The sequence below is a fragment of the Leptosomus discolor genome, chromosome 5, assembly GCF_034619465.1.
Source record: "Leptosomus discolor isolate bLepDis1 chromosome 5, bLepDis1.hap2, whole genome shotgun sequence".
NCBI lineage: Eukaryota > Metazoa > Chordata > Aves > Leptosomiformes > Leptosomidae > Leptosomus > Leptosomus discolor.
In genome coordinates, this window is record NC_141395.1 from 12,723,678 (window position 1) to 12,750,972 (window position 27,295).

The following is a 27,295-nucleotide window of genomic DNA, read 5'->3' on the forward strand; positions in this document are numbered from 1 at the left end:
ACAGAATGATGTGGGTTCAGTTACAAGCAAAAAGTTTCAGAGCCATCAAAAAAGCTAAGTCAGCAATAAAAGCCAAAAGGCGGGGAGGGGAAGAGATAAACAGCATGACACATACCCACAGTCTATCCAGCTTATAGTACCTCGTCCTTTCACCTCCTGGGCCACGCTGGACAGTAACCTGAGGGAGCTTTCTGCAGCAGCAGCTGGAAAACAAAATAAAACAAAAATAAAAATAAGTCAACAGCAGCATTATTACTCCACACAGAAAAACACAATGCTGCATTCCTTTGTTCTGAAGCAGTGGAAGAACATTTTATCTAATTTCAAGAAACCAATATGAGAAGCATTAGTAAAATCTTCTGTAAACCAGAAGGAATGCTGGCTGCAGCTGAAATTGGGTGGCTTCTTCCCTCCAACCCCCCTTAACAACACACTGAAATTTGTACCTCCAGGCACACTCCCTGACCTACATTTATGGAGCTATACTGTGTCTTCTCCTGCAAACAGGCTGCCACCCCAACACTGCCTTTTTCCTGTCTGGGCACTAACCAGTTTGTACCACTACCTGATAATTAGAGAAACTTAACTTCATTTAGGACCTTCACCAGATCTAAGGGCAAGTCGTTCAGCATCTCTGCCTGCCTCAATTCTACCCATCATACACAGAAAATAACACACTCTCATAATAACCCTGGGAGATACCCAAATCAACAGTCATGAGGAGCTCAAAACTAGTAGCAGAGAGCACCCAGAAAAGGTCCTTCCAAGAACTGGCTGTATCATAAACACCCAACTGAGATTTTTATAATGCCATGCCACACGTATAGATTTTGCAAAACACTTCCATTCCAAAAGAGTCTTATAAATGGTATTAAAAACAAACACGAAAGAAAAACGGAACAAGAGCTCGGGAGAGAAAAATACAAAGGTTCAAACAAGTATCAATGCTCCTCAAAAAAAAAACCAAACCAAAACAAAACAAAAAAACCCCCACCATTACAGAAACTGTTTCCTGCCTCAATAAATACAAAATAGAAACCCAGAGCCTCTTCCAGATTCATTTAAACTGCTGTTGTTCCACAACTACTTCAACTAATTGAATATAAGAACAGCTATACTGGGGCACACCGAACACTTCTATAGACCAGTATTTTGTCTCCAACATTTGATAAAGTGAAGGCCTATATAGGTCAGAGTAGACAAGCAGAGCCAGTGGGCAGTGAAAGCCCCCTCAAATCATCTTTAAACCTCCACAACTTTTATCTCAACAGTCTCTTGAGCCAGAAACAGTTTTTTTGTATTCAACAGCCTTTGCTTGGGCCTGATGCCATCAGAGAAGCCTGCCCACGCTTGTTAGCTCTCAAGAAGCTCTCCTACCTCCAATACTGATAGCATGCAACTGCCACCTCTCTCCAACACAGGGATGTAGACGCATGGAGGAATTCTTCATGTGTACTTAGAGTGCAACAGTTTGACAAACACTCTTTAAAAAATAAGCATTCAAGATAGGACAGACTTGTTCCAGAAGCCTCACTAGTTGACCAGCCCTGGCAGGATACCCAGCCAATACGGTGAACTACACATCTCCTGTAAATTAGGACATCTCCTGAAACCAATGAACTTTCTGCATGAGATAGAAATACTCATCTAGTTTTGCTCAGCTGAGAAGCAAAGCCTTTGTTTCAGCAGTACAATCGGATGCTGGCCAACATCTCAACACAGCTGGGGGATGGGTATCTGGGATTAGAATTGCACCTCCAAATTCCTATCTCTTTTTTCCCCTCCCCTCTTTCTGGGTGACAAGGCAAGGGATTTCTAATTGTGCAAGGATCACAGTTCTAGGAGGAAACATTAATCCCACAGTCAGCTCTGTATGCAACGCTTTAGACTGCTAAAACCAACCAATTAAACAACAAACACAGACAAAAGAAATCTCCACAACACGGCTTTTGAACAATGCCCATAGGGCAACATTTATTTGATGAGTGTCAGAGCTGAAGTGTTTTGTTTGCACTTCTAACAATGAAAGCAACCACCACTTAAAATATTAAGCGTAAAAAGAAGATCTTCCCTTTAAAAAGCTGAATAATACAGATGTCTTTTTTTTTTTTTTGTCTGAAGTGTTCCTTTCAAAATCAAAAAGCATTAGAAACTCTTTTATGACTTTCCCTTTGAACCTGTTACTATAAAACTATTTGGCCAAGTTTGAGCACTCAAAGTTCCTCACTACAGCAAAACACAAATATTTTCACAAAAATTAAGTCATATATATAATTTTAACCAATTAAAAATAAGCATATCTTTAGAAAACAAAGTTAATTATCCCAGAACCTGCACACTTTTGTCTGCAGAATTCTCGGGGGCGGGGGGGGGAGGATATTGGGTCACCACACACTGCTCCAATTTGCCACATTGTAAACCCAGAACAACTCTACCAATGTTGTTGTGTTTAATTGAGGTAAGACCTTTGCAACAGATCAGAAAGGGAGAACTCAACCCCTAAACAAAGCATTATCTTGTATTGCTTGCCTGCAGGAAGGAAAACGAAGCAACAACACAAACAATACAGCTCTAAGGAAAATCTTCTTAGTGACACATTTTACTTCTTGCTTTCCAGTGACTTCCCCATCCACAACAGCATTCTGCGCTTGTGTATGGAGCTTAAAGACTGTTTCTTCATTTTCCATGGTGTCACACAAAACAACACACCAAAACAAACGCAGCAATAAAGGAGAAAAGGTACAGCAGGAGCAGAACAGAGCAAAAGGAAGAGCAAACAGACAGGTAAGAGCAAGAGTGAACGGCAAGAAAGGAGGGCCTAAATGAGAGACAAGAGAGAAAAGAGATTCAAGGGGACAAGCGGCATGATGTGAAATCAGCCATTTCTCCCTCTCACACAAGCAGCTTGGGTTTTATTTTTATTTTTCTATTTTGTTAATTAAAGTTGAAAGACAACCATAGGACGCTCAAAGCTGTCAGAAGCAAAGATGGATTGATTTCAGTACTAGAGCTACTCATTAAGCCTTTCAGTGTCACCAGGAAATCGAAACTTTCAAACTACCGTGATAAACACACCAGAAAGGTCTGGCTGATAGCTGTTATGAGAAGTCAGTTTTGGAGACAAAGCCAGAATAAAGTACATTTCTGCCAATGTGACAGAGCACTTCAAAGACTAAATTAAGAGGACTCAAATCTTGAAACATCAGGAGCCTCCGAGTCAGAACAAAGGACACCAGTGCTGAGGAACCCCTTGTAGTCATGTAGAAGCACCCTGCAGTTACATAAGGCAACACTGAACAGAGAGCAAGCAAGGGTGAAGTGCTTAGCCATCTGAGCATGCACACAGGTAACCCAACATGCATACAGATGTTCAAACACACACACCTTGCTGGGCACAAAGAGCTGTGACATCCAAAAAAATAAAAAAGGGCTTACCAGATTTGGAATACAGCACTAGTATATTATTCCGTGTCCTGAGAAGCTTCTTAAAATCCTTGTGGTCACTTATTTTTTCTATGAGTGGAGACACCTTCAATGAGTACACGAACGCCAGCAAGAATGCCTACAGAAACACAAAGCCAGAAACATTAGTAAGAGCTTCCAAGCTGAGACACAATAGAAAGACAAACTGCTTTTGAAATTATCTTGACATTTTTCAATATTCTTGAGACATGCCGCCTTAAACAAACTACCATATTGATCTGATCAGCAAAAGTCCTCCCCAAAAAAGAAAAAAGCCATACACATGATTTATTGGAACTGAACCAATAATGCCCCCAGCAAGGACCCTTAAGTGGAAAGATGAGATAAACACAATATCAAGGAATAAAGTCATAGTTAAGAAGCCATCCCCTTTACAAGTTTGTTCCCTAGTCAGATAATCAGATAGGAATTCTTACGTAAATGTAATATACTGTAACAAGAGAAGCAGCAAATTACCACTTTGAGAACACTCTTGTCCCTAGATCTCAATCGATTGCAAACTCAATCAAGTACTTTGATACCCCAGAGAAGACAGCAAGAGCCATGAAGTTAAAATAACTAACCCATGCCAACAGAGCAGATGAAGGAAGTGAAAACAGAATTTGCAAGTAATCCAGCATCTGCATTACAGAACCACAACCCTCCCCCACCTGCCCTTCCGAAGTGGAACAGAGCTTTATGCTTCCCACTGGCCATACCGTACCTCACACATACACACACCGCCCTCCCCCAGTGCCTTTGCCACAAGATCAAGTTTGCCTTCCAACGGCCACATGGAAGGCATGGCATTTAATCTCTCTGCATCTCAGTTCCGTATCTATGCAAAGAAATTATTTTGTTATTTTTTTGTTACAGAGTCTGTCTGAGCAGAGTTTGTCTTTTATCCTACTATAAAGTAAAACTCCTATCAAAATATGACCGTAGCCTCAGCTGGAGCCTCTACTGCTCATTTGTGCTGCAATAATCTTCAATAATAATAATAATCATCATCATCATCTTATCCATCAGGCTATGCTGCCTCCCTTCTGCACTGTACTGAATTCATACTAAGGGAATGATTATGGGAAGCTTAACTGAAGAAACTGTCTAGTTTACATTCACCTTCCAGTCAAACCTTAACACTTAATTGCTTGGCTAAAAGCTTTAGCTCATTTGCTTAACACACACAAGAGGTTCAACGTTTTCTTAATTACAGAACTACTTTTGATCATGTCTCACTCCAATTGGGCTGGAAAATGTGTCCAGGGTGGATGCGAAGACGTAAGAGGTTGCTCTTGCATCCCGTGTATTACAGATCACAGCATTCAAAACAAGGCACTAAGCCAATCAAAGTCAGAACACACAGCCCCAGGCACTACACTTCATCACAAATTCAGCTGTTTGCAAACACCAGTCACTGAGGCACAGAACCAAAACCTGCACCTATGAAACATTTTTAATTGCCAGAAGTTTTCACACGTGGAAATGGGAGGGTGAGTTTTGGGCTGCACGAGGTAGAGGGAAGAAGCTGAGCTGAAACAGGCGTCATCCTCAAAACAACCCCAGGCCATGTTCAGGAATTTAAAGTTACTAGAAGATACACCTATAACACAAAATACAAAGCACAACAGGCCGCCCACGCTTAGAGCAAACAAGTTATCCCACTCCACAGGCAGGATTCCCGCTACTGAGCCCTGCTGACCAGACGGTCTAATTGTGAGAAGGGAAAAAGCACATTTGCAAGTCAGCCCCTACCTTCAGCATAAATGTACCTGATGCTTTAATTTGACCGACAGACTCTCATTCTTATAAATCCAGATGTCCAGAGCTCAGTCCTCCTACTTGAGGCTGATGTAAGTGAATCATTTGTGTATTTTCTGAGATAAATACACGGTGTTGTCAATCAAAGTAGACAAATATAGTTGTGCTAAGTAAGGTGACACAGACATGCAAATTCCTGCTTAAAACTCATGGCAATCACAGGCTGAACAGGAGGGATTAATCTAACATTGACTTATGAGCAGATCTCTTTAATCCTAAGTATTTTTTTTAAAAAAAAACTTTTCCCTTCACCTCAATTTTCTGTAACCATCCAAGTGTCTTAAAAGACTTATTTATGCCTTCAATTACAGAAGACTAAAGCTAAACTTTACTGAAACTAAGGCTGAACACAGAGGGGAAAAACTGAAACTACAGGTTGCTGCTTTGGTTGAGAAAACTGGACTCAGTTGAGGATATTCTGGTCTATGAACTCATTGCCAAAAGAAATAATTGGACTAAGAAAGCCACAAAGGCCCTTTCGACTTGACACCAAATGTTATTATGAACCTTGTTTAAAGCACCTCTACAGTTTTACCTATAGCTCAGAAGTACGTATATTTCATGTCTTTTTCAGATAGAAGGCTGTTTACCCAATTTCAGTGAATTTTTTTTTTTTTCTTTTTTCTTCTTCTTATAATGGCAGAGCTATAAGCTTCTTGAAAAATTGGATTCTGGAAAACAGTGACAGCTTTAAGTACTGCCTTGTCAGTGTTGCCACTAACAGAAAACTCGCTGCACTGGTGGAACAGCGGGCATTTGGAGGGAGAAGCACGTCACTTTGCATATATCCACTGCTCCTTTGCCCAATTCCTCCCCAGGTATCAAATCAATACATGTTACTCATTTTCCTGCAGTTTTACTCCAGCAGCTCTCCCTGAACCTATGGTTTAGACCAAAACCCACTGGGAAAGGCATTGTGCATACAAGCACACCAGTCAGCCTGCCAAATAAATCATCATTTCCCTTTAATTAAGATAAATGTTGCAGCCTTTCCTGGTTATAAAACCCAAAAGGTCCAAGCTGAAGGCATTAAGTTGGACAGAAACACCCTGCCTGCACATCTAAGTCAGCCACAGCAATACTGGAAGGTTATCGGCTGAGCAGAAAAGTTCACCACTTCCCAATATGCATTTGCACTACATGGTGTTTGCAAACTGATAAGAATTAAGTAGTTGCACACTCTCCAGCTTCCTCCTGCTGAAATTAATGAATACCCTACCCAGGAATAAATGAGAGGCTGATTTATCGTTAAACCTCCCAAAGAACCTCCGCCTTCGCTACCAGCTCCATTGAAAGCAAGCGATGCCAAGTAGCCATTTTCACCCGACGCCAGTCCCAGCCATGGGGCTGCTTTGCCCTGCTCCAGTGCCAATGCTGCGACGACCAAACCAGCAGCTACAGCCTCACTAGGGCCATAGCCACTAGTTCCGGCAACAGCGTGACGTTAAGAGGATGAGAAGAAAGAATCCTATAGAAGCAGTTACACTGCTGTTCTTCACAGAAAACCATATTCCTGCACAGCCCACAGGCAAAGGAACAGCAAAGATGAGGCTCATTTGCATGTACTGTGCTCTATGACTTTAATTGTGAGATATGACTCGGGTAGATTTACTTCAGACATTTTGCAGGAGAGCTCATCAGCCAGGCACTGTCCGATCAAGCACACTGCTTCTTGTTTAAATCCAGGGCACAAGAGGACATGAGCTCATATTAAATAAAGAAAAGGTCAAGAAAGGTGACAGTCCCTCCTGGGCAGGAAGCCTCTTTTCATATGCGTCAGGAAGTGCTACATTCACACATATGGAACTCTATAAATAAGAAACAAGCTAAACCCTCTCCTCACTTAAGCATCCTAAAGCTTTTAAATCTATTCACGACCACTGCTGAAAAGTTAAGAAACACATTTTTCTTAAGAAGCTACTACCTACCTTGGTACCCATTAAAGAAGAAGGCATATTAGGACCAACACATGTAACATCTGTGCCACTCTTGCCCTGTTACAGTGACACTGACAAGAAACTGCAATAAAACTGAGGGAGGGTCTATTTTATCTCATGCTGTGTTTACACAGTGCCTAGCATAACGGGTCCTCATCCATGGCTGGCTCAGTGAGCTAGAACCAACACATCGGTCACCTGGCGACCTTGGATGCACGAAACTTTGGTAGAGACCTTCAAAAAAGGCAGGCTACACACAGCAGACTATGAAATGCAAATCTGGTAGCACTTCTAGTCTGCAGATTTTCCCCAGCTCAAGATCTCAATCTGAATTTATTTTCACAGAATTTTTTATGGCGTAGGTCGCACATCAGTCATGTGATTGTAGTGTCTGATCTGAGATGCATGAAGGATTCTCAAGTAAAACATAAGTGAACTCAAACCCTCAAGACAGTCAATTCAAAACCGCTGAGAGACACTGCTATTCAAGTACAAGGTACAAAACCACATGTGCTCTAGCTCTACCTCTGCTCCTCAAATCAACGTATGTATTTAAACATACAATCTTGCAAGCTAGGTGGAAGAGTCTGATCAGTCAGAAAGGTTTAATTTTCTTTTTATTTTTTTCCCCACTCTCCAGCAATTCCTTCAGAGCTGCTGAATATATGCAAGTGTTAAAGAGCAGTGGAACACTCCACAACCCCACTCCCTTAGAACTGGTACCCAAGAAACATCTGAGCTTTCAGAAACCCAGAGGCAAAAAGAGTTACAGGCAAATAACTATTTGCTAATCATACTTCCAGAAACGACACTATTGAAAAATGTGGTCATCCCTCAGGCCGTGTTTTCTCAAAATCACCAAGGATCTGAGAAAGCAGAGTTTATTTCTCAAGTTTTCACTCGTCTCTGAATCTTATTTCAGGATGGAAAAAGGGAATATCTTTCAAGCAGCCCCAAGAACGTATTTTCATATTTTACATTTATTATTCAAATTAAATGTGATAAATGCTTAACTGCTGTTCCCACAGTACCCAGTTCAATTTATGAGTTGCTCCCCACAAAAGCTTCATGACAGAATGGTCTTTTGCTAAGGATAAGCAACATGCCTGGAGAATTTTTTTTTTTTATTTGTTTAGTTTTGGTTTTTGGGGTTTTTTTTTAATCAAGGGCAATGAAAACACATGGTTATAAAAACAAGGAAATATAAATCAAAAATTGAAGAACACTGTACATTTCTCCTATTTCCAGCTCAAGAGCCTGAAAAACTGTATTTCCCTAGACACAAATTATGCATAAAAAATATAAATGGATATGCAGCTGAAACAGCACTTAGGTGCCTGAATCCATATGTCAACATACAATTTTTATGCGCACACTAACACTTACATGTATAATTAGGTAGACAATTTGCACAATATTCATCAGAAATAGCTGGGGCTGATGCGAACAACAGTGATTCTAGCACAACTGCTACTTGGCAGGGATGCAGTCTTACACTCGACCATAATTTCAAAAGCCCATTTTTCAGCAAGACATTGACTTTGATTTCTGTCTTAGTTTAGCCGCCCACTGATGTCATTCTCATTTTGGGACAACAGCATTCAACCCACTGTAAATATGATCAATGAGCGACCCTGTACATATGAAACAGATTGTGTCTGACAAGGCATTTTATGGGAATCTAGCTGAAGAGCAAACCTGCCTCAAAATTCCAAGCAGCAGTGGAGATGACTGAATTTAATTTCATACTTAATTTCTTTAGGAGGGGAGTAGTTCACATTCTAACCAGGGGTCTCCTCTGCTACATTAAAATGGGGAGCAAGGGGGGAAGGAACAGGCAAGAAAACCCAAGAACAAGATCAGATCTCACTTTCCCTCTCTTAGTCATTTCCCAAAATGAACCCAGTGGTGAAGTGCATGCTTAAGTTCAGAAGGTGGATTTGAAGGAACATCTCTGTACTGCAGCGATGGAGGTTGGTAAACCTGCAGATCAGCTGGTGGCACAGCCAGGTGAAAATACCAGGTCTAAGTAATCTCCAGGCAAGTGCAAGAGAGAAACAGTTCTTTTGCTACCTTCCTCCCAATTCGTTCTCACTTTAAAATACAAGATGTTCAAATCCAAAGCCCCCTTGTTTACAAGAATCACAGTTTGACTGCAGATGTTTTATCTTCCTTGTTCATCATACAAACCACTCTTGACCTTGTGCAATAATTGCTTGCTTTTCACTCACAAGCCCTCCCTCTGCTGCTATTTACATTCAGGGTTGTACTGCTTTGATCACTGAGCCATTTGTAACAAATGCCTTCCAAGATGGATAGTGATAAGTAGGACAGTCCCCTGTTTTCATTCATGATTAATATCTAAAATAGCTGTAGAAACGTTTTCATCAAACCGGATGAGAGGAGACAGGTTATGTCTGTTACCCAAAGGTACCTCAAGGAAGCCTGCTAAGAATTTATTTGAATGGGAGGGGAAGAAAAAAGATAGCACTTGGGTCTCAGACTTCAGGAGTCACAACTGAAGTAGCTCCTGCAATCCCACTGGGACCACAAGACCATCTTCTCCCAATCACGTCCGCAGGGGTTCCCAAACTGCAACCTGCTGAGGATCCCCAACACAGAGCACATTATCTGCAACCGATCAGAAAAGCCATCTATGGTCTCAGTGGGGAGCGGCAACACCTGGGCTTACGGCAGCTTGCAATAGCCAGGTGAGAAGCACTCCAGCAGACACATTAGAAGAGCAACAACTTGTGCACTGGAGCCTGACCGCATTAGAAAACATTATTTTGGCTCAAAAGATTTACATTTGCAGACACGTCCATTGGACACTTCTCAGGTTTCTGTTCATTTCCCATGAGCCTCATGTAAGAACACATTCTTACTCTATATATAATCCAGATCAATTAACTCTCACCTCAAGCCATTCAAAGAATAAAAAAAAGCAAGCACTGCTGACATTTTATTGTGGTGAGTCACATCGGTGAGGGGCAAGTGTCATACCTTCACAAACGCAGGCAAATTAAAATCCTGACACACGGTGTCTTGGTATTCTTTAACTCAGGCTTAAGAATGCTACAAACAAGGCACTCCACTTAACACGGTGCTTGCTATGTTCACTTTCCAAATATAGAAGACAGCAAAAAATACCATGGAGACGTCAAAATTTGACTAGACTTTACTGTTCATATTGTTCTTAAACACTGGGTTTGAAGGAACATAAGATAAAGGCATAATAGTCTGTATTAAAGGTTGTTCTTAAGGGCTCTGTGTAGCCAATTAACTGTATGGTTTATCACTGGTTTTCAAATGCTTAGTGAAAGAAAACCTGTGCAACTATTTACTAATTAACAACAGACTATAATAGGATCAATTACTAATGCTGACAAAAAACTTTCTCTTTATTATGAATGTGAAGCTCAACCTCTCCAAGCCAGGCATTGGTGCAATATATATTAAACAACCTGTTGATTAAATAATGTTTCAGATATCACTTCTGAACAAGCACATCTGGATGACTTCAGAAGCTAAGGACATGAGCAAAGCACATGCCACATAATCCCTCACTAAAAACTGGGTTTTGAAGAAGTTTAAAGAAGTATCACCTACTCAAGAAGCACATAGGAGATGCTATAAAAAGAAGACAAAAACACTATTACTGGGACTTATAAAGGAGAGGGCAAAAAATAACACATGAAAATCCTTAGCACTTTATATGGCACTTGTTATCTTCAAAGCATTGCACAAATATTAACTAATTAATCCTCACATTTTTCTGCCAGGTGATAGGAGATGAAGCTTAATTTAAATAGTTGGGAGTAAGATTCACAGAGAAAGAAAGCAATCTGCAAGAGGCAAAAGGCAGACGGAATCAGAGCAAACCAGCACTCAGCTGATCCTAGAGCAGCACACAACCACATACTCGTGGTGTGCCATCTCCTGAAAAGTGAGGAGAGGGAGAGAAAGAGTCTCTTTGCAGTCACCCAACAAATATGCTGTATGGCTATAAACCCAAAGACAACAGACAAGACATCACCAAGGCAGTCATAAACGAGATTACCTTTGTCATCTCCGTTTTGCAAATGCACAATTCACAGTGCCCTCCACCAATGCTACCAGCTACTCTCAGCTAGCAAAGTGCTAAAACTTAAGAACTGTTTTGCTATCACAATTTTTTGCCATTCACAAGCTTGAAATGGTGGCAGGATCAAGGTAAATCATAACTTACTTCCAAAGCGACCCTGTCCACATCAAGAAATCTAAGGCAATGCTAGTTTGTGATTCTGGTTGCAAACTGCATTGAGTTTTTCCATTCACAGACCTTCAAACACAGCTCTGAAGAAAAGTGAGTCTCATTATCTCTGTTTTACTGAAATGAAGGAACTCAAGGAACTGCATCACCAAAAGCAAAAGAAACTGTCAACAACAGAACAAGCACCTCTTTCATCACCAATTGCTCACAATGTCCTGAACACACCCCTGGGCAGAAACACCATTTCTGATGAACACACCACACTTGTGGCAATGTCCCAAGCCCTCTGAATTAAATGGGTGCTTTGGCACCAAAGTAAATGAACTCAAAACACCACTGCATAAGGTATGGAGTTGAGTAACAAAACCAGTCCTGAAAGCCATGGTTCGATTTGGGAAGGGCCTCTGAGAAGACAAAGCATAGCCCCCGTCACAAGTTTTACAAATCCGTATTTTGAAGAGGGAACAGATGAAGCAGGAATGAGGCAGGCAGACAGCAAGTAGATTATTTGCCTCTGCAATACTCTCCCTCTGACTGCGGCAAAACACCTCCCACATCAGCTCTTGTGATGCAAACAGTAACTGGATAGGCAGAGGCACTCCTGAAGTCAAGCCCAAATGTCACCACAGAAGACAGCACCTGAGCACTGGAGAGGAGAAGTAGTGCTCGCACCCCGCCTGCAAACTCACCGGAGGCAAAGCCACTGCTGCCACGCTGCAGGGCTAACTGCAACAGAAAGAGCGAGCCACGTCCAAGCCCTCCCCACAGGCCTGGATTCACAAGTCCATGTCAGTGCTCACCAGTGCATTTCTGTGATGTTACTGGGACTTGAGGAGCTGGAAGCCTGAAATGTTCCTTTCAAACCTTTCTTTGAAGGTACCGGGTTTAAATGGCACCAGGTCAGAAGCCTTCTTCCCAACGGCTGTAAGTCGGTCACACTCTCTTGACTCAGTTTCTCTGCCATTAAGGCAACACTCAGAAGAAGAATCAACCTTTGCCACACTGGCCTGAGATAACATTCATCGGTGTTTGCAAAGCAAACAGATCCCCGAAGCGTAACCCTGTTGGAAGCAGTGGCTGGCCTCTGCTAGGGAAAGGACAGTACTTGATACATCAGAGGAAACGCAAATCCCCCTCAGTGTGGAACTCCTTCCCAATGCCTTTAACAGTAAATTCAGTCCTTCAAGCGTGAAATATAGTCAACCACTTCACATATCAAATAGGGAAGTATCTCTAAAGTTAAACCACAACTTCGCTGTGACGTCTCCAACTCATTCGAGAAATAAAACTTTACAGCAGGTGGAGATCACTGCAGTATCTTCCTCACACGTGTCCCATACTCACAGTGATGAGAGGACAACAACATCTTCCATTAGAAGATACTGAAGTATCTTCATCCAGCTTTTCAGTTTTCCTTTTACAAACACCGGAAGTCTTACAGAGAAAAGGATTTCAACTCTCGGAAGTAGCACCTCCAATTTTGGGTGCTACTTTAAACATGATCCCTATTTTTCAGGAGCACTATGCATGCACGACTCTAGCTGCTGTCCCAGCTGCATTGCAAGCGCTCAGCACTTCCAGGGGAAAAAAAAAAAAAAGAAAAGAAAAAAAAAAATCACGTACATAAAACAGGACAGGCTGGAAGGAAATACAATGTTCTCATTAACCTCTGTCCTATCAAGCAGCTGGCACTACCTTCGCTTTAACTTTACACACTGAGAATATCCTGATTGAACAGCCTCACTGACTTTGCAAACATTGACTCAAGAAAAATTTAAAAGCAGGTTTTGCAAAGTCACAGCTGTAGGCTAGTTTTTTAATCCTGGCGTACAGCAAGTTACATATTTCAAGATGAAAAATCACACCTTCAAGTGCAAGATAATGCAAATTGGAAGAAATAATTTAAACTACTTGTACACAGTAAAGGGGAAAAAATTAGCTGAATCAACAGCTCAATGAAGACATCTGCTCAGCATGCAGCATCACAGAGCAAATAAAATGCTGGGGCAAATTAAGAAGGGTAAGAGAGAATAATGTGGATAAATTATAATGGCTTTGTATAATTTCACTGACAACCGCAGGCCCACTCTGCTCATCTCAAAGATGCCAGCTCTGCAATATAAAAGGTCCAAAGAAGGGCAACTAGAATAGCTAGGAACAACTGACTCACATGAGGAAAGCTGAAAAAAAAAATCTTTTTATCTAAAAAAAGAAATCACAGCAAAATACTTACATTGACATAAAATGAATGTTAGAGTAAGATAAGGTCAGACAGTCACAGTGGATATAGAAGGAAACACCACAAATAACTCCACGTGTTTAGTTATTTTAAACAACGGGAAAATTCAGTCCCCTTGTAACTCCACTTGGTCCACAGTACATACTTAATCTGAGAAATACACTGCCACGAGTATTATTGAGAACAGTACTGTGTATGCTAAGGATGAGCCACAGGGAAAAAAAAAAAAGCCCGACCAAGACCTCTCCAACATTTCAGGACAAGTTCAGCCTGACTTCAGTTTCACTGGAAATCCATAAATAAATCGCAGATAGCAGAGGTCTGTGTTTCTAGACCAAGCTCAGAACAAAACAAAAATTGCTCAGGATGCACAGCATTTTTTTTCCCCTCCTCCTGAATGAGTAGACAGTCAGGTCCCTGCCAGGGGCAAAAGGCCACATCAGACAGGGCCGATGCTTTCTGTCCCACAATGACAATTCTAATATTAGTACAGAATAAGCATAGGGCAATTTGCAATTCCACACTTGATTTGTATGAATTAGATGAACACTCCTAGGTCGGGCATTTCCAAATACATTTCAGATCACGTGTGTGTAAAAAAATTAACGTAATTTTTCATTAACTATTAACTCTATTTGTCCAGGCAGAAGGAAGAACTGTAGTTCATGCCAAGAAAGTAAATAAAGGAATGCTTTAAAGCACGTCTTCGCCTATCTCTCGAGCTGCCTATACTAAATTCTGTGGATAAAAAAAAAAGAAAAATCAGACTTTAAAATATTTCCGTAAGCCTGGGAGTGCCCCTGAGGTAAGGAGCGTTCTACTCCGCGGCATTTCAGCGACACGCACCCAGACGCTCCGGCCGGCGCTAGGGCGGAGCGCCGGGGCCGAGGGGCGTCCGGGCAGGGGCGGCGGGGCTGCCCGCGGCCGCGCACAGGTGCGCCGAGCCCGGCGGGGCGGCTTCGCTGCGGCACAGCCTCCGCCGAGGGGAACCTCTGCCGCCGCCGCCACCCCGATTTTCACACCAAACTTGCTCCCGATCGAAGCGCCCGCCGCTCGGAGCCCTCGGGGCCGGCCGGGGCAGCCGGGGGCGAGCCGGGAGCTCCAGCCCGCAGCCGCTCGGGGAGACGCCGCCGCACGCCGGGGTGGGTTTTCTCTCCTTTGAGAGACAGGGGAAAGGGAGGGAGGGAAACAGGAAAGCAGCCCAGGGGCTGAGGGCTGGGGAAACACCCGCGAGGGGAGCTGCCGGAGCCCAGCCACGCCGGGCTGCGCCGTGCCGAGCCCGCCCGGGGCGGCGGCGGGTGCGGGCGGCGGGGGCAGCCGCCGCGCCCAGCCCGAGGGGCCCGTCCCGCTCCCAACTTTCGCCCAACTCCGCCGGCCGCGCCGTGCTGAGCGCCCCCACCGCCACCGCCGCCCCGGCCCGGGGAAGGGGGACACCCCCCGCCGCCCCGCGGTGCCGCCGCCACTCACCGCCAGCCCGAGCAGCAGGAGCGGGAGCCGCCCGCGGCGCCGCGCAGCCCCCGCGCCCTGCCCCAGCACAGCCATCGCCGCCGCCGCCGCCGAGCCGGACCCGCTCCGGACCCGCCGCCGCTGCGGGCTGCTGCTGCTGCCGCCGCTGCTGCTGCCACGTCTGGCGGCGCAGGCGCGCTCCGCCGCTACCGCCCGCCCGCGCGGCGGCATGACGGGGCTTGTAGTCCGCCCCGCGGCGCGGAGCCGGGCTGCGCGTCCCCCCGAGGGGGTGCGGGGCTCCCGCGGCGGCCCGCCGCTGGGCGACCCCCAAACCGCCCCCCCCCCTTGCCCCGCCAAACCGCTGCCAGCAATCGCAGTTGGAAAGCGAGCTCCGGCCGGCTTGCTGCCGCGGGCATTAAGAGGGAAAAAGTTGCAGCTCTTCGCCCCTAGCGTCCCGCTGGGCTCCCCTCTGGGATCCGCGCTCCGTGCCTCCGCCGCTCTCCCGGTGCGCGCCTCACCCTGGAGAGCCTTCTGGCAAGCCACGTCCTCTGGATGCTTTTTTGTCAGGGCCTTTAAAAGCTTCTGCTGGTCTTAGATGCGGAGGAAGAGGTGAATAAGGGAACAAAATACAAGGAAAGGGGGAGAGAGTTAGTGGGAAGAGAGGCTTGGAAACGAGGGCCTGTTGTCCTTGTCAGCTCTTCCCACTTGTTATCGTTAAATCCCAAAGGAGAACCCTGCTTCACCCTCACACACCAGCAGTAACGCCAAAGCACAAGCAAATAAATACACCGAGTCTGACCGGGATCGATCAATGCAGCCTCCACTGTGTTCATGCTGTTGGAATGGTCGCTGCAGCCAGATGGACAAATCGGCCCGTGCCCCTAGTAAGGCACATTCGGTGAGCCAGCTCTGCCACGCAAGGACATCCCGGACGTCGTGCCAGGAATCTTAAAGCCAAAGCGGGTCAGCCGCGTTGTAATTGGCTTCCCACAGACAGAAGGGATCTTCACCTACCGCCCAGTGGCCGCATGAAATCCCTCCTTGGCTCTGAAACATCAAAGGAAAATCAAAGGTGTCTTTTCGAGTCTGATCCTTCCAGCTGACTGTAGCCTGAGCATTAGGCTAAGAGGCTGGCTGCAAGGGAGCAATTTGTAGATCCCTACAGCTGACTGATTACTTCAAGCAGTGATCATGAAAACTGAATGCCGTTGACATTAACAAGTCCCCTGGTGGAGATGTAATTTTGCAGAAATACACGTAGAGAAAGTTATTACTATTAACATTTACACTTTTGTGGCATCTTTTGTGGCAGAGCCAGAGCATGCTTTTCGCAGTCACAGCTGGGTAACCTTCAGCAAATCATTTCACAGTGCTATGCCTCACTTCCCATCTGCAGAAGGCCTCAGTTAGCCTGCCTTAAAACGGGGTTAGCAGTCCTTAGCTCACTCCGAAATGCCAGTGAATGTACACATGAGGCACAGCTGAGGAGCTGTCAGAAGGAGTTTGGGATGAGGAAGAATGCACGGCTGGAGAGAGGCTTAGGGAAGGGAAGGAAAAGGGAGGAAGCTTTTCACTCTACAGTGGAAGGACCCAAAGCAAAACACCCCTCATGTCAAATACCTGTACCCCTAAAGTAGACGCTCTCCGTGCCGCCACTTCTCACCTGTGGTCCTCACCGACTGCACTGGGGCGGGTGGAGGGGTGCGTTGTACTAGTCACCACCACCGCTGGTGCCAGCTCCCCAACCGGTAACAACCAGCCTGCTAGCAAAGGGCTCCCCGTTGAAGCCCATTTCAAAGAAGCTATCAAAACCTCCGGGAACAGGCAACCTCTCCTGGATGCTGTTCACCTTCAGATCCCCAGCCTGGAGCTGAAAGGCTTCTGCACACAACTACCCTGACTCACCCAGACCTCTAATCTCGGCTGGATATCCAGGTCCTCAAAGACTGTTTGAATCCTCCTGCGACCCTTTTGTGTAGAAAACTGTTCTGTCTTCTGACGCTTCACATCACAGCATCAGGCAACGCAAAAGTAACCTCAATGTGGTGGAATTTCTGTGCTGTGTCATCACCGTACGAGATGTGCTGCCATTGTGCTAGGAAAGGATAAAATCCTGGGACATGGCTGTTTTGTCACAGGAGTACATTTTTATCATGATGGCAAGAGGAAACATTCTCAGGAAGGAAGAAAAAAAGGAAGAAAGATAAAAAGAAGACAAGCTATTTCAAACTGCGCTTCTGAAAGGTTATGTAAAAAATCCAGTTGGGGAAGCTGCAATTATTATATACAGAATATAAAAAGGGTATCCATGTGGCAACCACGGCTTCTTTCTTTCTGTTCAGCTCGATAATTTGTATTGATATGACAGGCATTGCCAAAACTTAAGAGACAAGATCATTGAGCATCTGTCTCGGGTCAAAATAATATATCAAGTATCGGCTCTAGGCAAGGCTTTACACAGTGGCAACTACTTAATCAATCCAGTCGTGCATTACTAATGAACTCATTACAGTTGTATCCGAGTGCGCCGCTATCCAGCATCCCAAGTTGTACCCTGTATCTCTTTGGCGTTCATATCATACACTGCTTGCTTCTCTGTAACTGTAATATTTGTACAGGGCACCGCAAAGCACTGTGAAAGCGTTCATTAATTCACCACTGAGAAGCAAGAAAGAATTACTGCCCTTGGATTATAGATCAGAAAACAGTAGCGGAGAGATTATATGATTTGCCCAAGGCTATAAAACCAGACAGTTTCAGATCATGTTCATTTCCAGAGTCTACACTGGGTCTGCTAATCCTTACTTGTCTATCTGTATTCAAACACCTCTTTTGCCAAGAATAAAATACAAAACTGGACTGACAGTAAGTATGTCTGTAAGGAGTTACACCTTTCACATTTCCTATACGTTGCTGCTTTATTTGACAAGCTTTATTCTTAGTTCTCTTTTTAATCTGAACAAGTCTCTGGCGGCCTCTCACAAAAGGTAAAATGAGTCACCTTTACCATGAAAAACGACAGCAGAGCAGACAGAAAAAGACACAAGCACTTTGCAAGCCATACCGAATCCAGGGGCAATGTGGCCTGCACTAGTACTCCAAACTACATAGCATTTGCCAAAAACTAAAGCAGGATTTGCTCACTGAATTATCGACTTCGAGTTCTTCTCCTTCCTTCCAGCAGCATCTCTTCCTTCTTTAGTTCAGCTTCAGCCAACTGGTTTTGATCTGCGGGCTTATCTCCTGTAAGTTTTGTGACATCTGTGTCATGGCACTGATTGCATCAGCTGAAAAGAGACGTACGAGCTGGTTGCCATCAACAGATTGATGGTATCGTAGCCCTCGGCTCCTCACGACCTTTCCTACAGCTCTTCAGCACATGATGAAAAGGAAAAGAGACAGGACCAGCCCCTGTAGGACTTCACACGGGAGTGGTCTCAGAGAAGAGGCACAGCTGTACATTGCTTTTCTCCAGCTGACGTCTGTCAGAGGGGAGAGCCTGAAGGCAGCTTCCCACTCCTGCTGCCTCCCCAGCACCTGATAGCAGGGCTGCAGATGCAGCAGATCCAGACACATCAGCTAACAAGTTCCGCGGAAGATTGCTAGCCCATCAAAACAAGGGGTACAAAGGTACAGCTGTTACATAAAGGGTTGTTTCTTAGGTCAAACATTCCAGTTTCGTACTTCTGCAAGAGCTCTTTTTAACACTATTTTGTTAATGACAGAAATATGTCATGAGTCTCAAGGGACTGCTTTCTGTTATTCAGCTGTGCTTTTCCCCTGGGTCCCTCACTGCAGTCAGCAGGGATGGCACGGAGGCAAGTCGAGATGGAGTTTAGTCTGAATGCTTTCACCTCAGTGCTCTGCAAGGATGCTGTACGCAGCCATATAGCTCAGTGCCTCTACTTTCTGCATCATACCCCTCTACATTTCTGAGGTCGAGAAGGACTGTGGACTTTTTGTACAGACCTTGCACAGCACAAAGAAGAAATACACATAGGCTGTGTGCTTTCATGGGAATTTTACTTTGGTACTTTATTGTTGTTGTTTCCTTCATTCTAGAATAAAAGTACTTTTGGACCACAGGTAGACAGATGCTCTTTATATATGAGAGGGAAAAAACAGTAGGTACTGCAGGAGTCAGTTAAAAGTTGAGTACAGATATTTTCCAAATATCTCTTCCTAGAAATTTTCCATTACACTTTTTATTGCTTTCTTTAAGTCTGAAGTCTGCATGCCCCTTTACATTTAAGTGGCCCTACTGTTAAGAACACTGTTGTTTCCTTCACTGAATCTCCAGAGCTAGATGTAATGTGTTCCTGAGTAACATAAAAACCTTCTACAGTACAGGCACCTTGCTGGCAGGTAGTAGATAATTTATGTCTCTCAGTTACCTGCTGAGAGAATAGTTTAAACAAGATTAAAACAGTCATTGGATTCTAGCTGTTGTGCACTGACTGCAGCACTACTGCATGTTTCCAAAGTACTGCGGTCAAGGCAGTTTTCCAGCGATTTGCAGAAGCTTTATAAAATATTTGCAGGCTGTTTTAACTTACTGCATCATCAGGAATGTGTCAAACAATGAGTGTTTGTGAAGAGGGCTGAGATCTGAATCTGAATTCAATGCATAGCCCAACCACAGGTTTCCTGCATGAGGATTTATGTGTCTTATGATCTAGTGGAGGCTGACATCTCCACCTGTAAATCAGTAGTGGAGCTTAGCTAACACACGTTGGATTGTGATGGCACCTACATACCCTAGTGACAGGGATCCAGCTGGTTATTTTAAAACAATACAAGTCTGTATTCTGTTGGCAAAATGTTCAACTTCCATATGCAAGTTCACATATTGAGACTGGTTCTGCCATGCTGTTCAGGGGTAGCCTCACACTAACAGCTGGCAACAAAGAAGTAGATGGGGGTTCTCCTGCGAGTAGAGTTGCTGTGCCTCTGGCCTGGGTGCACAAAGTAGTCACCCACACGAAGGACTGGATATAAAGATAGGACTGTAAACACATGACCTAAATACCGTTCGGTGTAAAACAGTGTTTGCACTACTGGCCTCAGTCTTTGATGGAGCCGTATCCATCCTCAGTAGCTGAGCATCTGTCTCTATAGTCTATCCAAAAATGTAGTAGCATTCAACCATCAGCATATATTTGCTGCAGACAAATTCTACTAAAATATTTTTCATACATCTATCCTGTAAGAATACATCCAATACATCCCATATATACATATTCAGTACTTTTACCCCTGCACATGTAGATAGATAATTTTATATCTACTTTTTTTTACACATGGATATAAACACACACACATGTGCACATATATACGTGGCATATATTAAAAGATGCTTTGTGTGGATTTATATGATTTTATATAATACTAGTAAATATCCGTCAATATGCTTTTTTCCCCATTTTTCAGTTTTCCTGGAATTAGTTTGTGTGATGAAGTACTGCCTGTTTGAGCTCAAGATCAGAAGCCATAATTAAGCGTATGACTGTGCAGTCACTAGCTACTACGTGCAATACAGCAAAGTTTAATGAGGGATTTTCTTCCTGAAAGACCTTGTCTTTGCAAGGACCACTACTTATGATAAAAGCTGCACTGAGATGAAGCTAGCATAAACAACCCACAACCTTATGATCAAATCCCTTGGCTTTCTGCACTTGTGCAGTCAGAGTAGCAATTTAGCAATTCAGTAAGGAATTTACTAGGTCCTTAGGATTTTCTCTCTCTAAACCTCTTTCCTTCCCTGCATATTGCAGTAACCCATCTTTTAGTAGGGAAACAACACAGAGAATGCTGCATGGGAAAAAAAGATTGTAGAAGAAGCAGGGAAGCAAGCAGAAATAAGACCTTGATCCTAAACTCTTTGAAGGTAATGGATTGACTTCAACAGGCTTTGCTCAATCCCCAGCTGTCAGAGAGAAAAGTCAGTAAAGGAAGGAGGAAAAACAGCTGAGAAACAACAGGGAAACAAAGGAGGCAGAAAGAAAAGATACTGAAGATAAAAGGAAGAAATAAGAAAGGGTAAAAGGTAGAGTGCCAAGGGAAGAGAGGCACAGGAGAGCAGTAGTGGACACCACTAAAACATAAGTAGAGAAGACCGAGACAAAACCAGCCATGAACGATAAATGAAATAGTTTGTGCAGGAAGCTGATTTGCTCCAGGTTTTTAAGCTGGTTGTCCACATAGCACAACCTCAACATTGCCTGAGGCTGCAGCTACACTTACCTTTTGATGTGCTTGATGGCGTGTCCTGCATCCCAGCTCATCTGGTCAGCCAGGCCAGCACTTCTTTAGAGAACATCATGGCTTCCAACTGCTGTAGGCATCTAGGATCCCTATACGAGGAGGAGTCTGGTGTGCATCTGGGTCTCACCTTGAGTATGGAGTTGAGCTCCTGCAGAAGTCAATGCAAATGGAAGGAGCTCAGTGTCAGAGAAATATGCGGTCTTGACTCTTGCCTCCACTGTAGCAATTAATAGATCATTTAAGGTGGGTCTTAAAAGCACAAGATTGTTTTGTGGGCCAAGAACAAGAGTTAGGAGACCTAAATACTGTTTCAAAGCCCTGTCATGAGGCTCTGGCAACTGTTAATGACTCTATAAAGTATTATTTTTGTCATTTTCTCCTCTTAAAATATGCATAAGCCTGGGGACAGGTGGTTACTCAGCTGCTGCTTGTGAAACAGTGAGATTTGCAAACTGTTCCTCTGGTAAGGTCTGTGTTGAGAACGGACCATCATAGTAAGATTCAGTTATTTTCCCAGATCTTCCTTTAAGAATACATTCAATTTTTTAAGATACTTAGCAATACCTCTGCATGGCATTAGGTACCGTAACACAATAATGAAATCCTTGCAGCATTACAACAACTCTGACAGCCAGGTGAACTCCTGTCTTTATTATCAAGGGTATCCTTATCAGACATACCTTTGCGGAAGCTGAAAAATATTTCTGTCCCCCTGGGATTCATCCTAAATCTCTGGAATTGCAATATCAGCCCAGGACAGCCAGACAACACAGTTTCCTGGGATCCAGAAGAGTGATTTGGAGCTCCAGACTCCATCTCTCCTGCCCTTGCCTACCTGTGCCTTTGGGAAAATACTGAGCAGAAGAGCCAGCATGAGACTCCAGCCAGATGCAGCCAAAGCCAAGATCTCTGCACATGCAGGTAACAATTTGGGTTTCAGACAGTACAATCTTTGCTTTGACTTCGTTTTTGGCCTTTTGGGAGCATGTAGGCTGAGAAGTACCCACAGGATCAGATGAGAACTAAAGGGAATCTGTGGGAGAGCAGGCTGGGCAAGAAAACACGGCCAGGAAACAGTGTGAAGGGCAGGCCTAGGAGAGACTGTAGAGAAACAACCAGGGATGGTGGGCAAACCTCATGGGTGCATGAGGAGTCTGCAATTGTATGAGGACATTTGGGACAGAGTTTAGGACTGAATGATGGATTGAATGAGGAAAACTCAACTGAATTTTCAAAATTGGTGAATGAAGCTTCAGGTAACAAGACAGGAGGCTAGTGGGACAGAAGAAGCTGTAGGCACACCCCCAGAGCCATTAGATTCCCAGATTTCTGCTCTCAGTGTGTCCCTCAGCACATTCTGATCTACAGATGGCAATTTGCTATTTCTATGGGTTAACTCTGGTGTTTCGACTACCAGGATGGGAATGCTGAATTTTACTGATGTCAAAGATATAATATAACCTGCAGAATGGAAATATTTTTTGTCTGGATTGCTTTTTTTTAAAAAAAAATGAGGAAATCACGTGCACGCAAACTCTGTTCAGAGGGAACAAAGTCACTACCTCAAAAGTTAGGAGATGCTAGATTAAGAATGCTTGAAAAACTCTACTATCCTCCTTGAACACGGTTTGTGAGATGGAGTTTTTAACTACATAATTATTTTTTTTTTCCACAGATTGCCTGTTGTTGCAACAGTTGGGAGATGTATAATTAAAGGCAGGAGACAAATGGAAGGAAAAAGATGGTCTTACTAATGCAATGTGACCTCTATAACATTGGGCAAACTGCTTAAATGAAAATTTTCTCACATTATCTCTACATGTTCATATCTCTGTTTCTGAGTATCCAACTTGGTATCTGATCAGATTTGCAGAAATGCTGAGCACTCAAACTGAATTCAATAGGAGCAGTGCAGTGAGCACTTAACACTCTGTACAGCTGACTATTCTGAAAAGGAGATCTTAGACAGGCTGTACACTCAGAATAGGAAACTCAACCTTACATTCCCTGTCTATGAAGTGGGAGGGCATCGTCTTTTGTCCTACTATGTGTTGGAAAGACAAACTTACCAACAGGCATGGAGCACTCAGGCTCTTTAATGAGAACATAAAAAAGACCCTGTTATAGAGAACATAACTCACCTCAAAGGAAAAGTCCAAGTAGCATACAGTAAGCAGGCAAGAGACATACATGGATCATGGAGGTTAAATCAAAATATGAAGAGCTATGCATGTATTGAGCACCATCTATCCTGTGCACTGAAGGAGGAAAGGGATTGTGGGAAAAAAAAAATGGTCAAATATTAACAGATGCCTGTTTATCTAAGAAAAGAGTTTTGGAGGAAACGAGCAGTGTCATGTCTGTCAAGACTGTGCAAAAATGTGTTAAGGACCTATGAAATGGTGATAATGATACTTTTCCTTGCTAGTGAAGTGCTTTGAGAACGGCTGGTGAAATCTGCTACAAGACTTAATGCATTTTGCTTTTCACAGGAACTATAAGATCTTACCGAGTGACTTCAGGATAGCTCAAAGGATGGATCCGAAGACAATTGTAGTCAGTGGGAAGTTAGTTAATTTCAGGGGTTTGGGAGAAAAATCCACGAGCCATCAAACCCAGTTTCATTTTACGAAGTGACTTGATGTCATGAGCTGTAGACCCTAGAGACAAAACCACGCAGTTGAGGTTATTAGGGTGACATAAGCCAGGATCTGAGTTGGGTTTATTTTTTAAACAAGTTGCATCTTGGAAGCAACCCAGAAAAAAGTAATATGTATAAAAAACCAAGAGGAAGGATAGCATGGTAATAAAACAACTACTAAAACTAGATCTATGCAGACAGTGAAGTCTGTGAAATATAAGAGGGGGACAGAACTGAGACACTAATAAGACACTGTCCAGCTGAACTAGTAAAAAGCAATAGAATGAGGTTTAGCTGAGAGTGACAGGGTCACCTCAAGCTCATTTCCCCATGTGTGCCACAGAAGGAACATAGCTGAAATGCTGCTTTTTTTCCTTTCTGCCAGTTATATAGCAGAAAAACTGAGCACCTGCTGAAGGCACTTGTCAATGACAAGCAACAAATGGTAGCACTGAAAGTGCAAGCCAATGCAGCAAACGTGACCCAAGAAATACAGGCTGACAGTGAAATGCTGCAGATTTGAAGTGCGCCATAGCTCTTGGAGTTTATGAAAGCAGTACGTCTGGGCAGCTAGCATGGGAAACAATGACAGGGCACGTGTCTGAGAAGTTACTATGGAAAGACAGAAAGCACAAGGTCCCAATCATCATTTAGAAATGGAGTCTTACCACTATAGTGAAAAAAAGATAACCAGATTCTCCATTTTTAACTTGTTGCCAAATTCCTGGGCCCTGCTCTAGGTCTGCAGCTGGACACACTGTTCCCAACACTGTCTTAACAGGCCAAGGAGCCAAAAGCTTCTGCCTCCCACAGGCACAAGATCTGCTCCACTGTGAGTTCCCACGTGTAATCTTTTGTCTCACTTTGCACACAGTTCATCTGAGCCCCATGCCAGGCTGTGGAAAAAGGCTACATCTACATTAGTGCCCTAAGTAACAGGGGGTTAGTGTTACTGCAGCTAGGCTGCAGCTCCTCTGTGTGGGTGAGGATTTGATAGACTAGGTGTGCAGGGCCTCCAGAAGTAAAAGGACCCCAGGTATTTTCTTGAGTTGCTTATGCTTAAAGCCTACTCTGAGGGGAGTATGAGCAATCCTGCATTCAGTGAACTTGTCTAAATGAAGAATTACCAAATACTTATCTTCTTCTGGTAAACTTCCCAAGACACGAGCTCTAAGCTCTAAGCTCTTTTATTCTGTTGTCATCTCTTTGGAAGAGGAATCCCCTTTACATTAGACAGCATCTAGCACCATGGTGTTCTGGTTTGGTTAGAAGCCCTTCATGCTGTTGGATTGCAACATCATTGTAGCAATATGTACTTCCATTTCTTGGTTCAGTCTTGAGATGGTCAGAAAAGACAGAAATGGAGATGTTCAGCTATGTGTGATCTACGGATTCTTCCTTACCGCCAGTCTCTTGGGTTTGTGCTTTTCTCTGTCACATTAATATCCAATTGGTTGTGTATTCATAAATGACAAACTTTTAAGTGGGAATGCACTTGTTTTAATATTGTCTACTTACAGGAAGAATTTAATGGCAAGGACCTTTTCTCTGGCATATAGACATAATTTCTTCTTAAGGAACATAGATATATTTGGGTTACATAAATCAAAACACCCAGCTGTCTGTACCACAAAAGGAACAATATGACTTATGAAAAGGAAAATCATGATTCTCAAATCTGCTGGAATTACAAAACCACAACTTTAATCAAAATCTGTTGGTTATATGCTGTGTTAATACTTAAATACTGCAGTACATGCAATCAAGGTTACATAATGAGACTCGGGAAAATAAGTTAATTTTTCTGCAATGTCAACTCATGTTCCTTGGTTAAAGCATGTTGTGTGGAAAAAGCACAGCTGACTTCTGATATGGTTTTGCTATTATAATTATATTTACACACTGTAGTAAAATGCCCTTTAAATTTCCTTCTTTTTAAAGCTGTTTTTGTTGTTTTTCTCTTATCATGGGGACAATACTACCACAAGGCCTATTTGATTTATAATTACATTTTGGCAGATGAATTTATTAACATAAATATCAGATTTATTTGCCGATATTGCTAGGAATGTATTTATAACAATTTAAAAATCTTTTTGACCTTTTACTTCTGGTGTATTGCTGAGTTCTGCGTTTCCTCATACACTTCACCAAATGTATGAGTAAAACAGCTTCCTTCCTTTGGAGTAATTTTATGTTTTGTGCAATAATGCAGAGAAAATAAATGTTCTTTGTTTACAAACAACAGAGTCCCATTCAAGTGTTAAACAACTGTTATTATTAATTATTTACATTGTGATAGCTCTGCAGAGACACCATCATGGAGCATGGCTCTATTATGTTAGCTGCTATACAAACATAAATGAAAAAAGATGATCGTTACTATTCCTTATGGCCAATATGCTAAGTTGCCCAAGGTAACAATGATTTCTTTATAAAAAGCAGCAAAAAGCCTGGATTAATCCAAACAAAAAAGCCTAATTGTACTTCTAAAATCATTTGTGGTAAGGAAGAAGGAAACAAAACTAGAGAAGAATGTGCTAGATTAACCTCACATCTGTTTACTGTTAAAATAATAGAGGGATCAGCTATTCAACTCTTCAGAAGGGGCAAAAAAAAAGGCTGTAGAGGACTCAAGACAATCATGAAAGAAAATATGCTAAAGGCAGTGAGGCATTTTTTAATGGCTGCTTCCTACATCACCTTCTGTGTGCTAAAATACACCAGTGCAGTACTGGAGCATCAAAGCCAGAGCAGACCAGGCTGTAGAGGAAGACCTAGATGACTCATTACTCTTGCCAGCTTTGGCTAAGTCCTGAACAAGCACTGAGTTCTTGTTGTTGCTCCTTCTTCTGGATCTTTTTTCTTTCCCATCTATTTCTTCTATATCTTTCTCTTTTTAGCTTCTTTTTTAGTCAGGGTTTTGCTTAGTTGGTCAAGATCACAGGCCTTGTTGCTATGACATTAAATAGGCTGAGATCCCTGCATTCAAAATCCCGAATCCTATTTTTTGACTTGTTATGAACACACTTTTGATTCACTCATCTCATCAAATTTAATATAAGTGATGCAGGGTGCTTACAATCTAGAAGCATTACACTAATCTAAACTTATAAAAAGACTATTACATATTCTAATTTTGAACCCAGAACTATTTGAAGCTGTTTCTATTATTGATAAAACTAGCATCAGTAGGTGTCAGATCCCTTAGAAGAACTAGGTTTAAGAGACTG

At 43.1% G+C, this 27,295-nt stretch overlaps 1 protein-coding gene across 1 annotated transcript in view; it reads right to left on the reverse strand.

Annotated features, from left to right (window-relative positions):
• Positions 1-15,268, reverse strand: part of PDIA5 (protein disulfide isomerase family A member 5) — a 104,395-nt gene extending 89,127 nt beyond the window's left edge. The window contains exons 1-3 of the mRNA XM_086465510.1: positions 15,179-15,268; positions 3,436-3,562; positions 116-203 (exon numbers count right to left, since the gene is read on the reverse strand). Coding sequence (XP_086321636.1) covers positions 116-203; positions 3,436-3,562; positions 15,179-15,253 — 290 coding nt within the window. The 5' untranslated portion in view covers positions 15,254-15,268. The remainder of the gene's footprint in view (positions 1-115; positions 204-3,435; positions 3,563-15,178) is intronic.
• Positions 15,269-27,295: the final 12,027 nt, after the last annotated feature.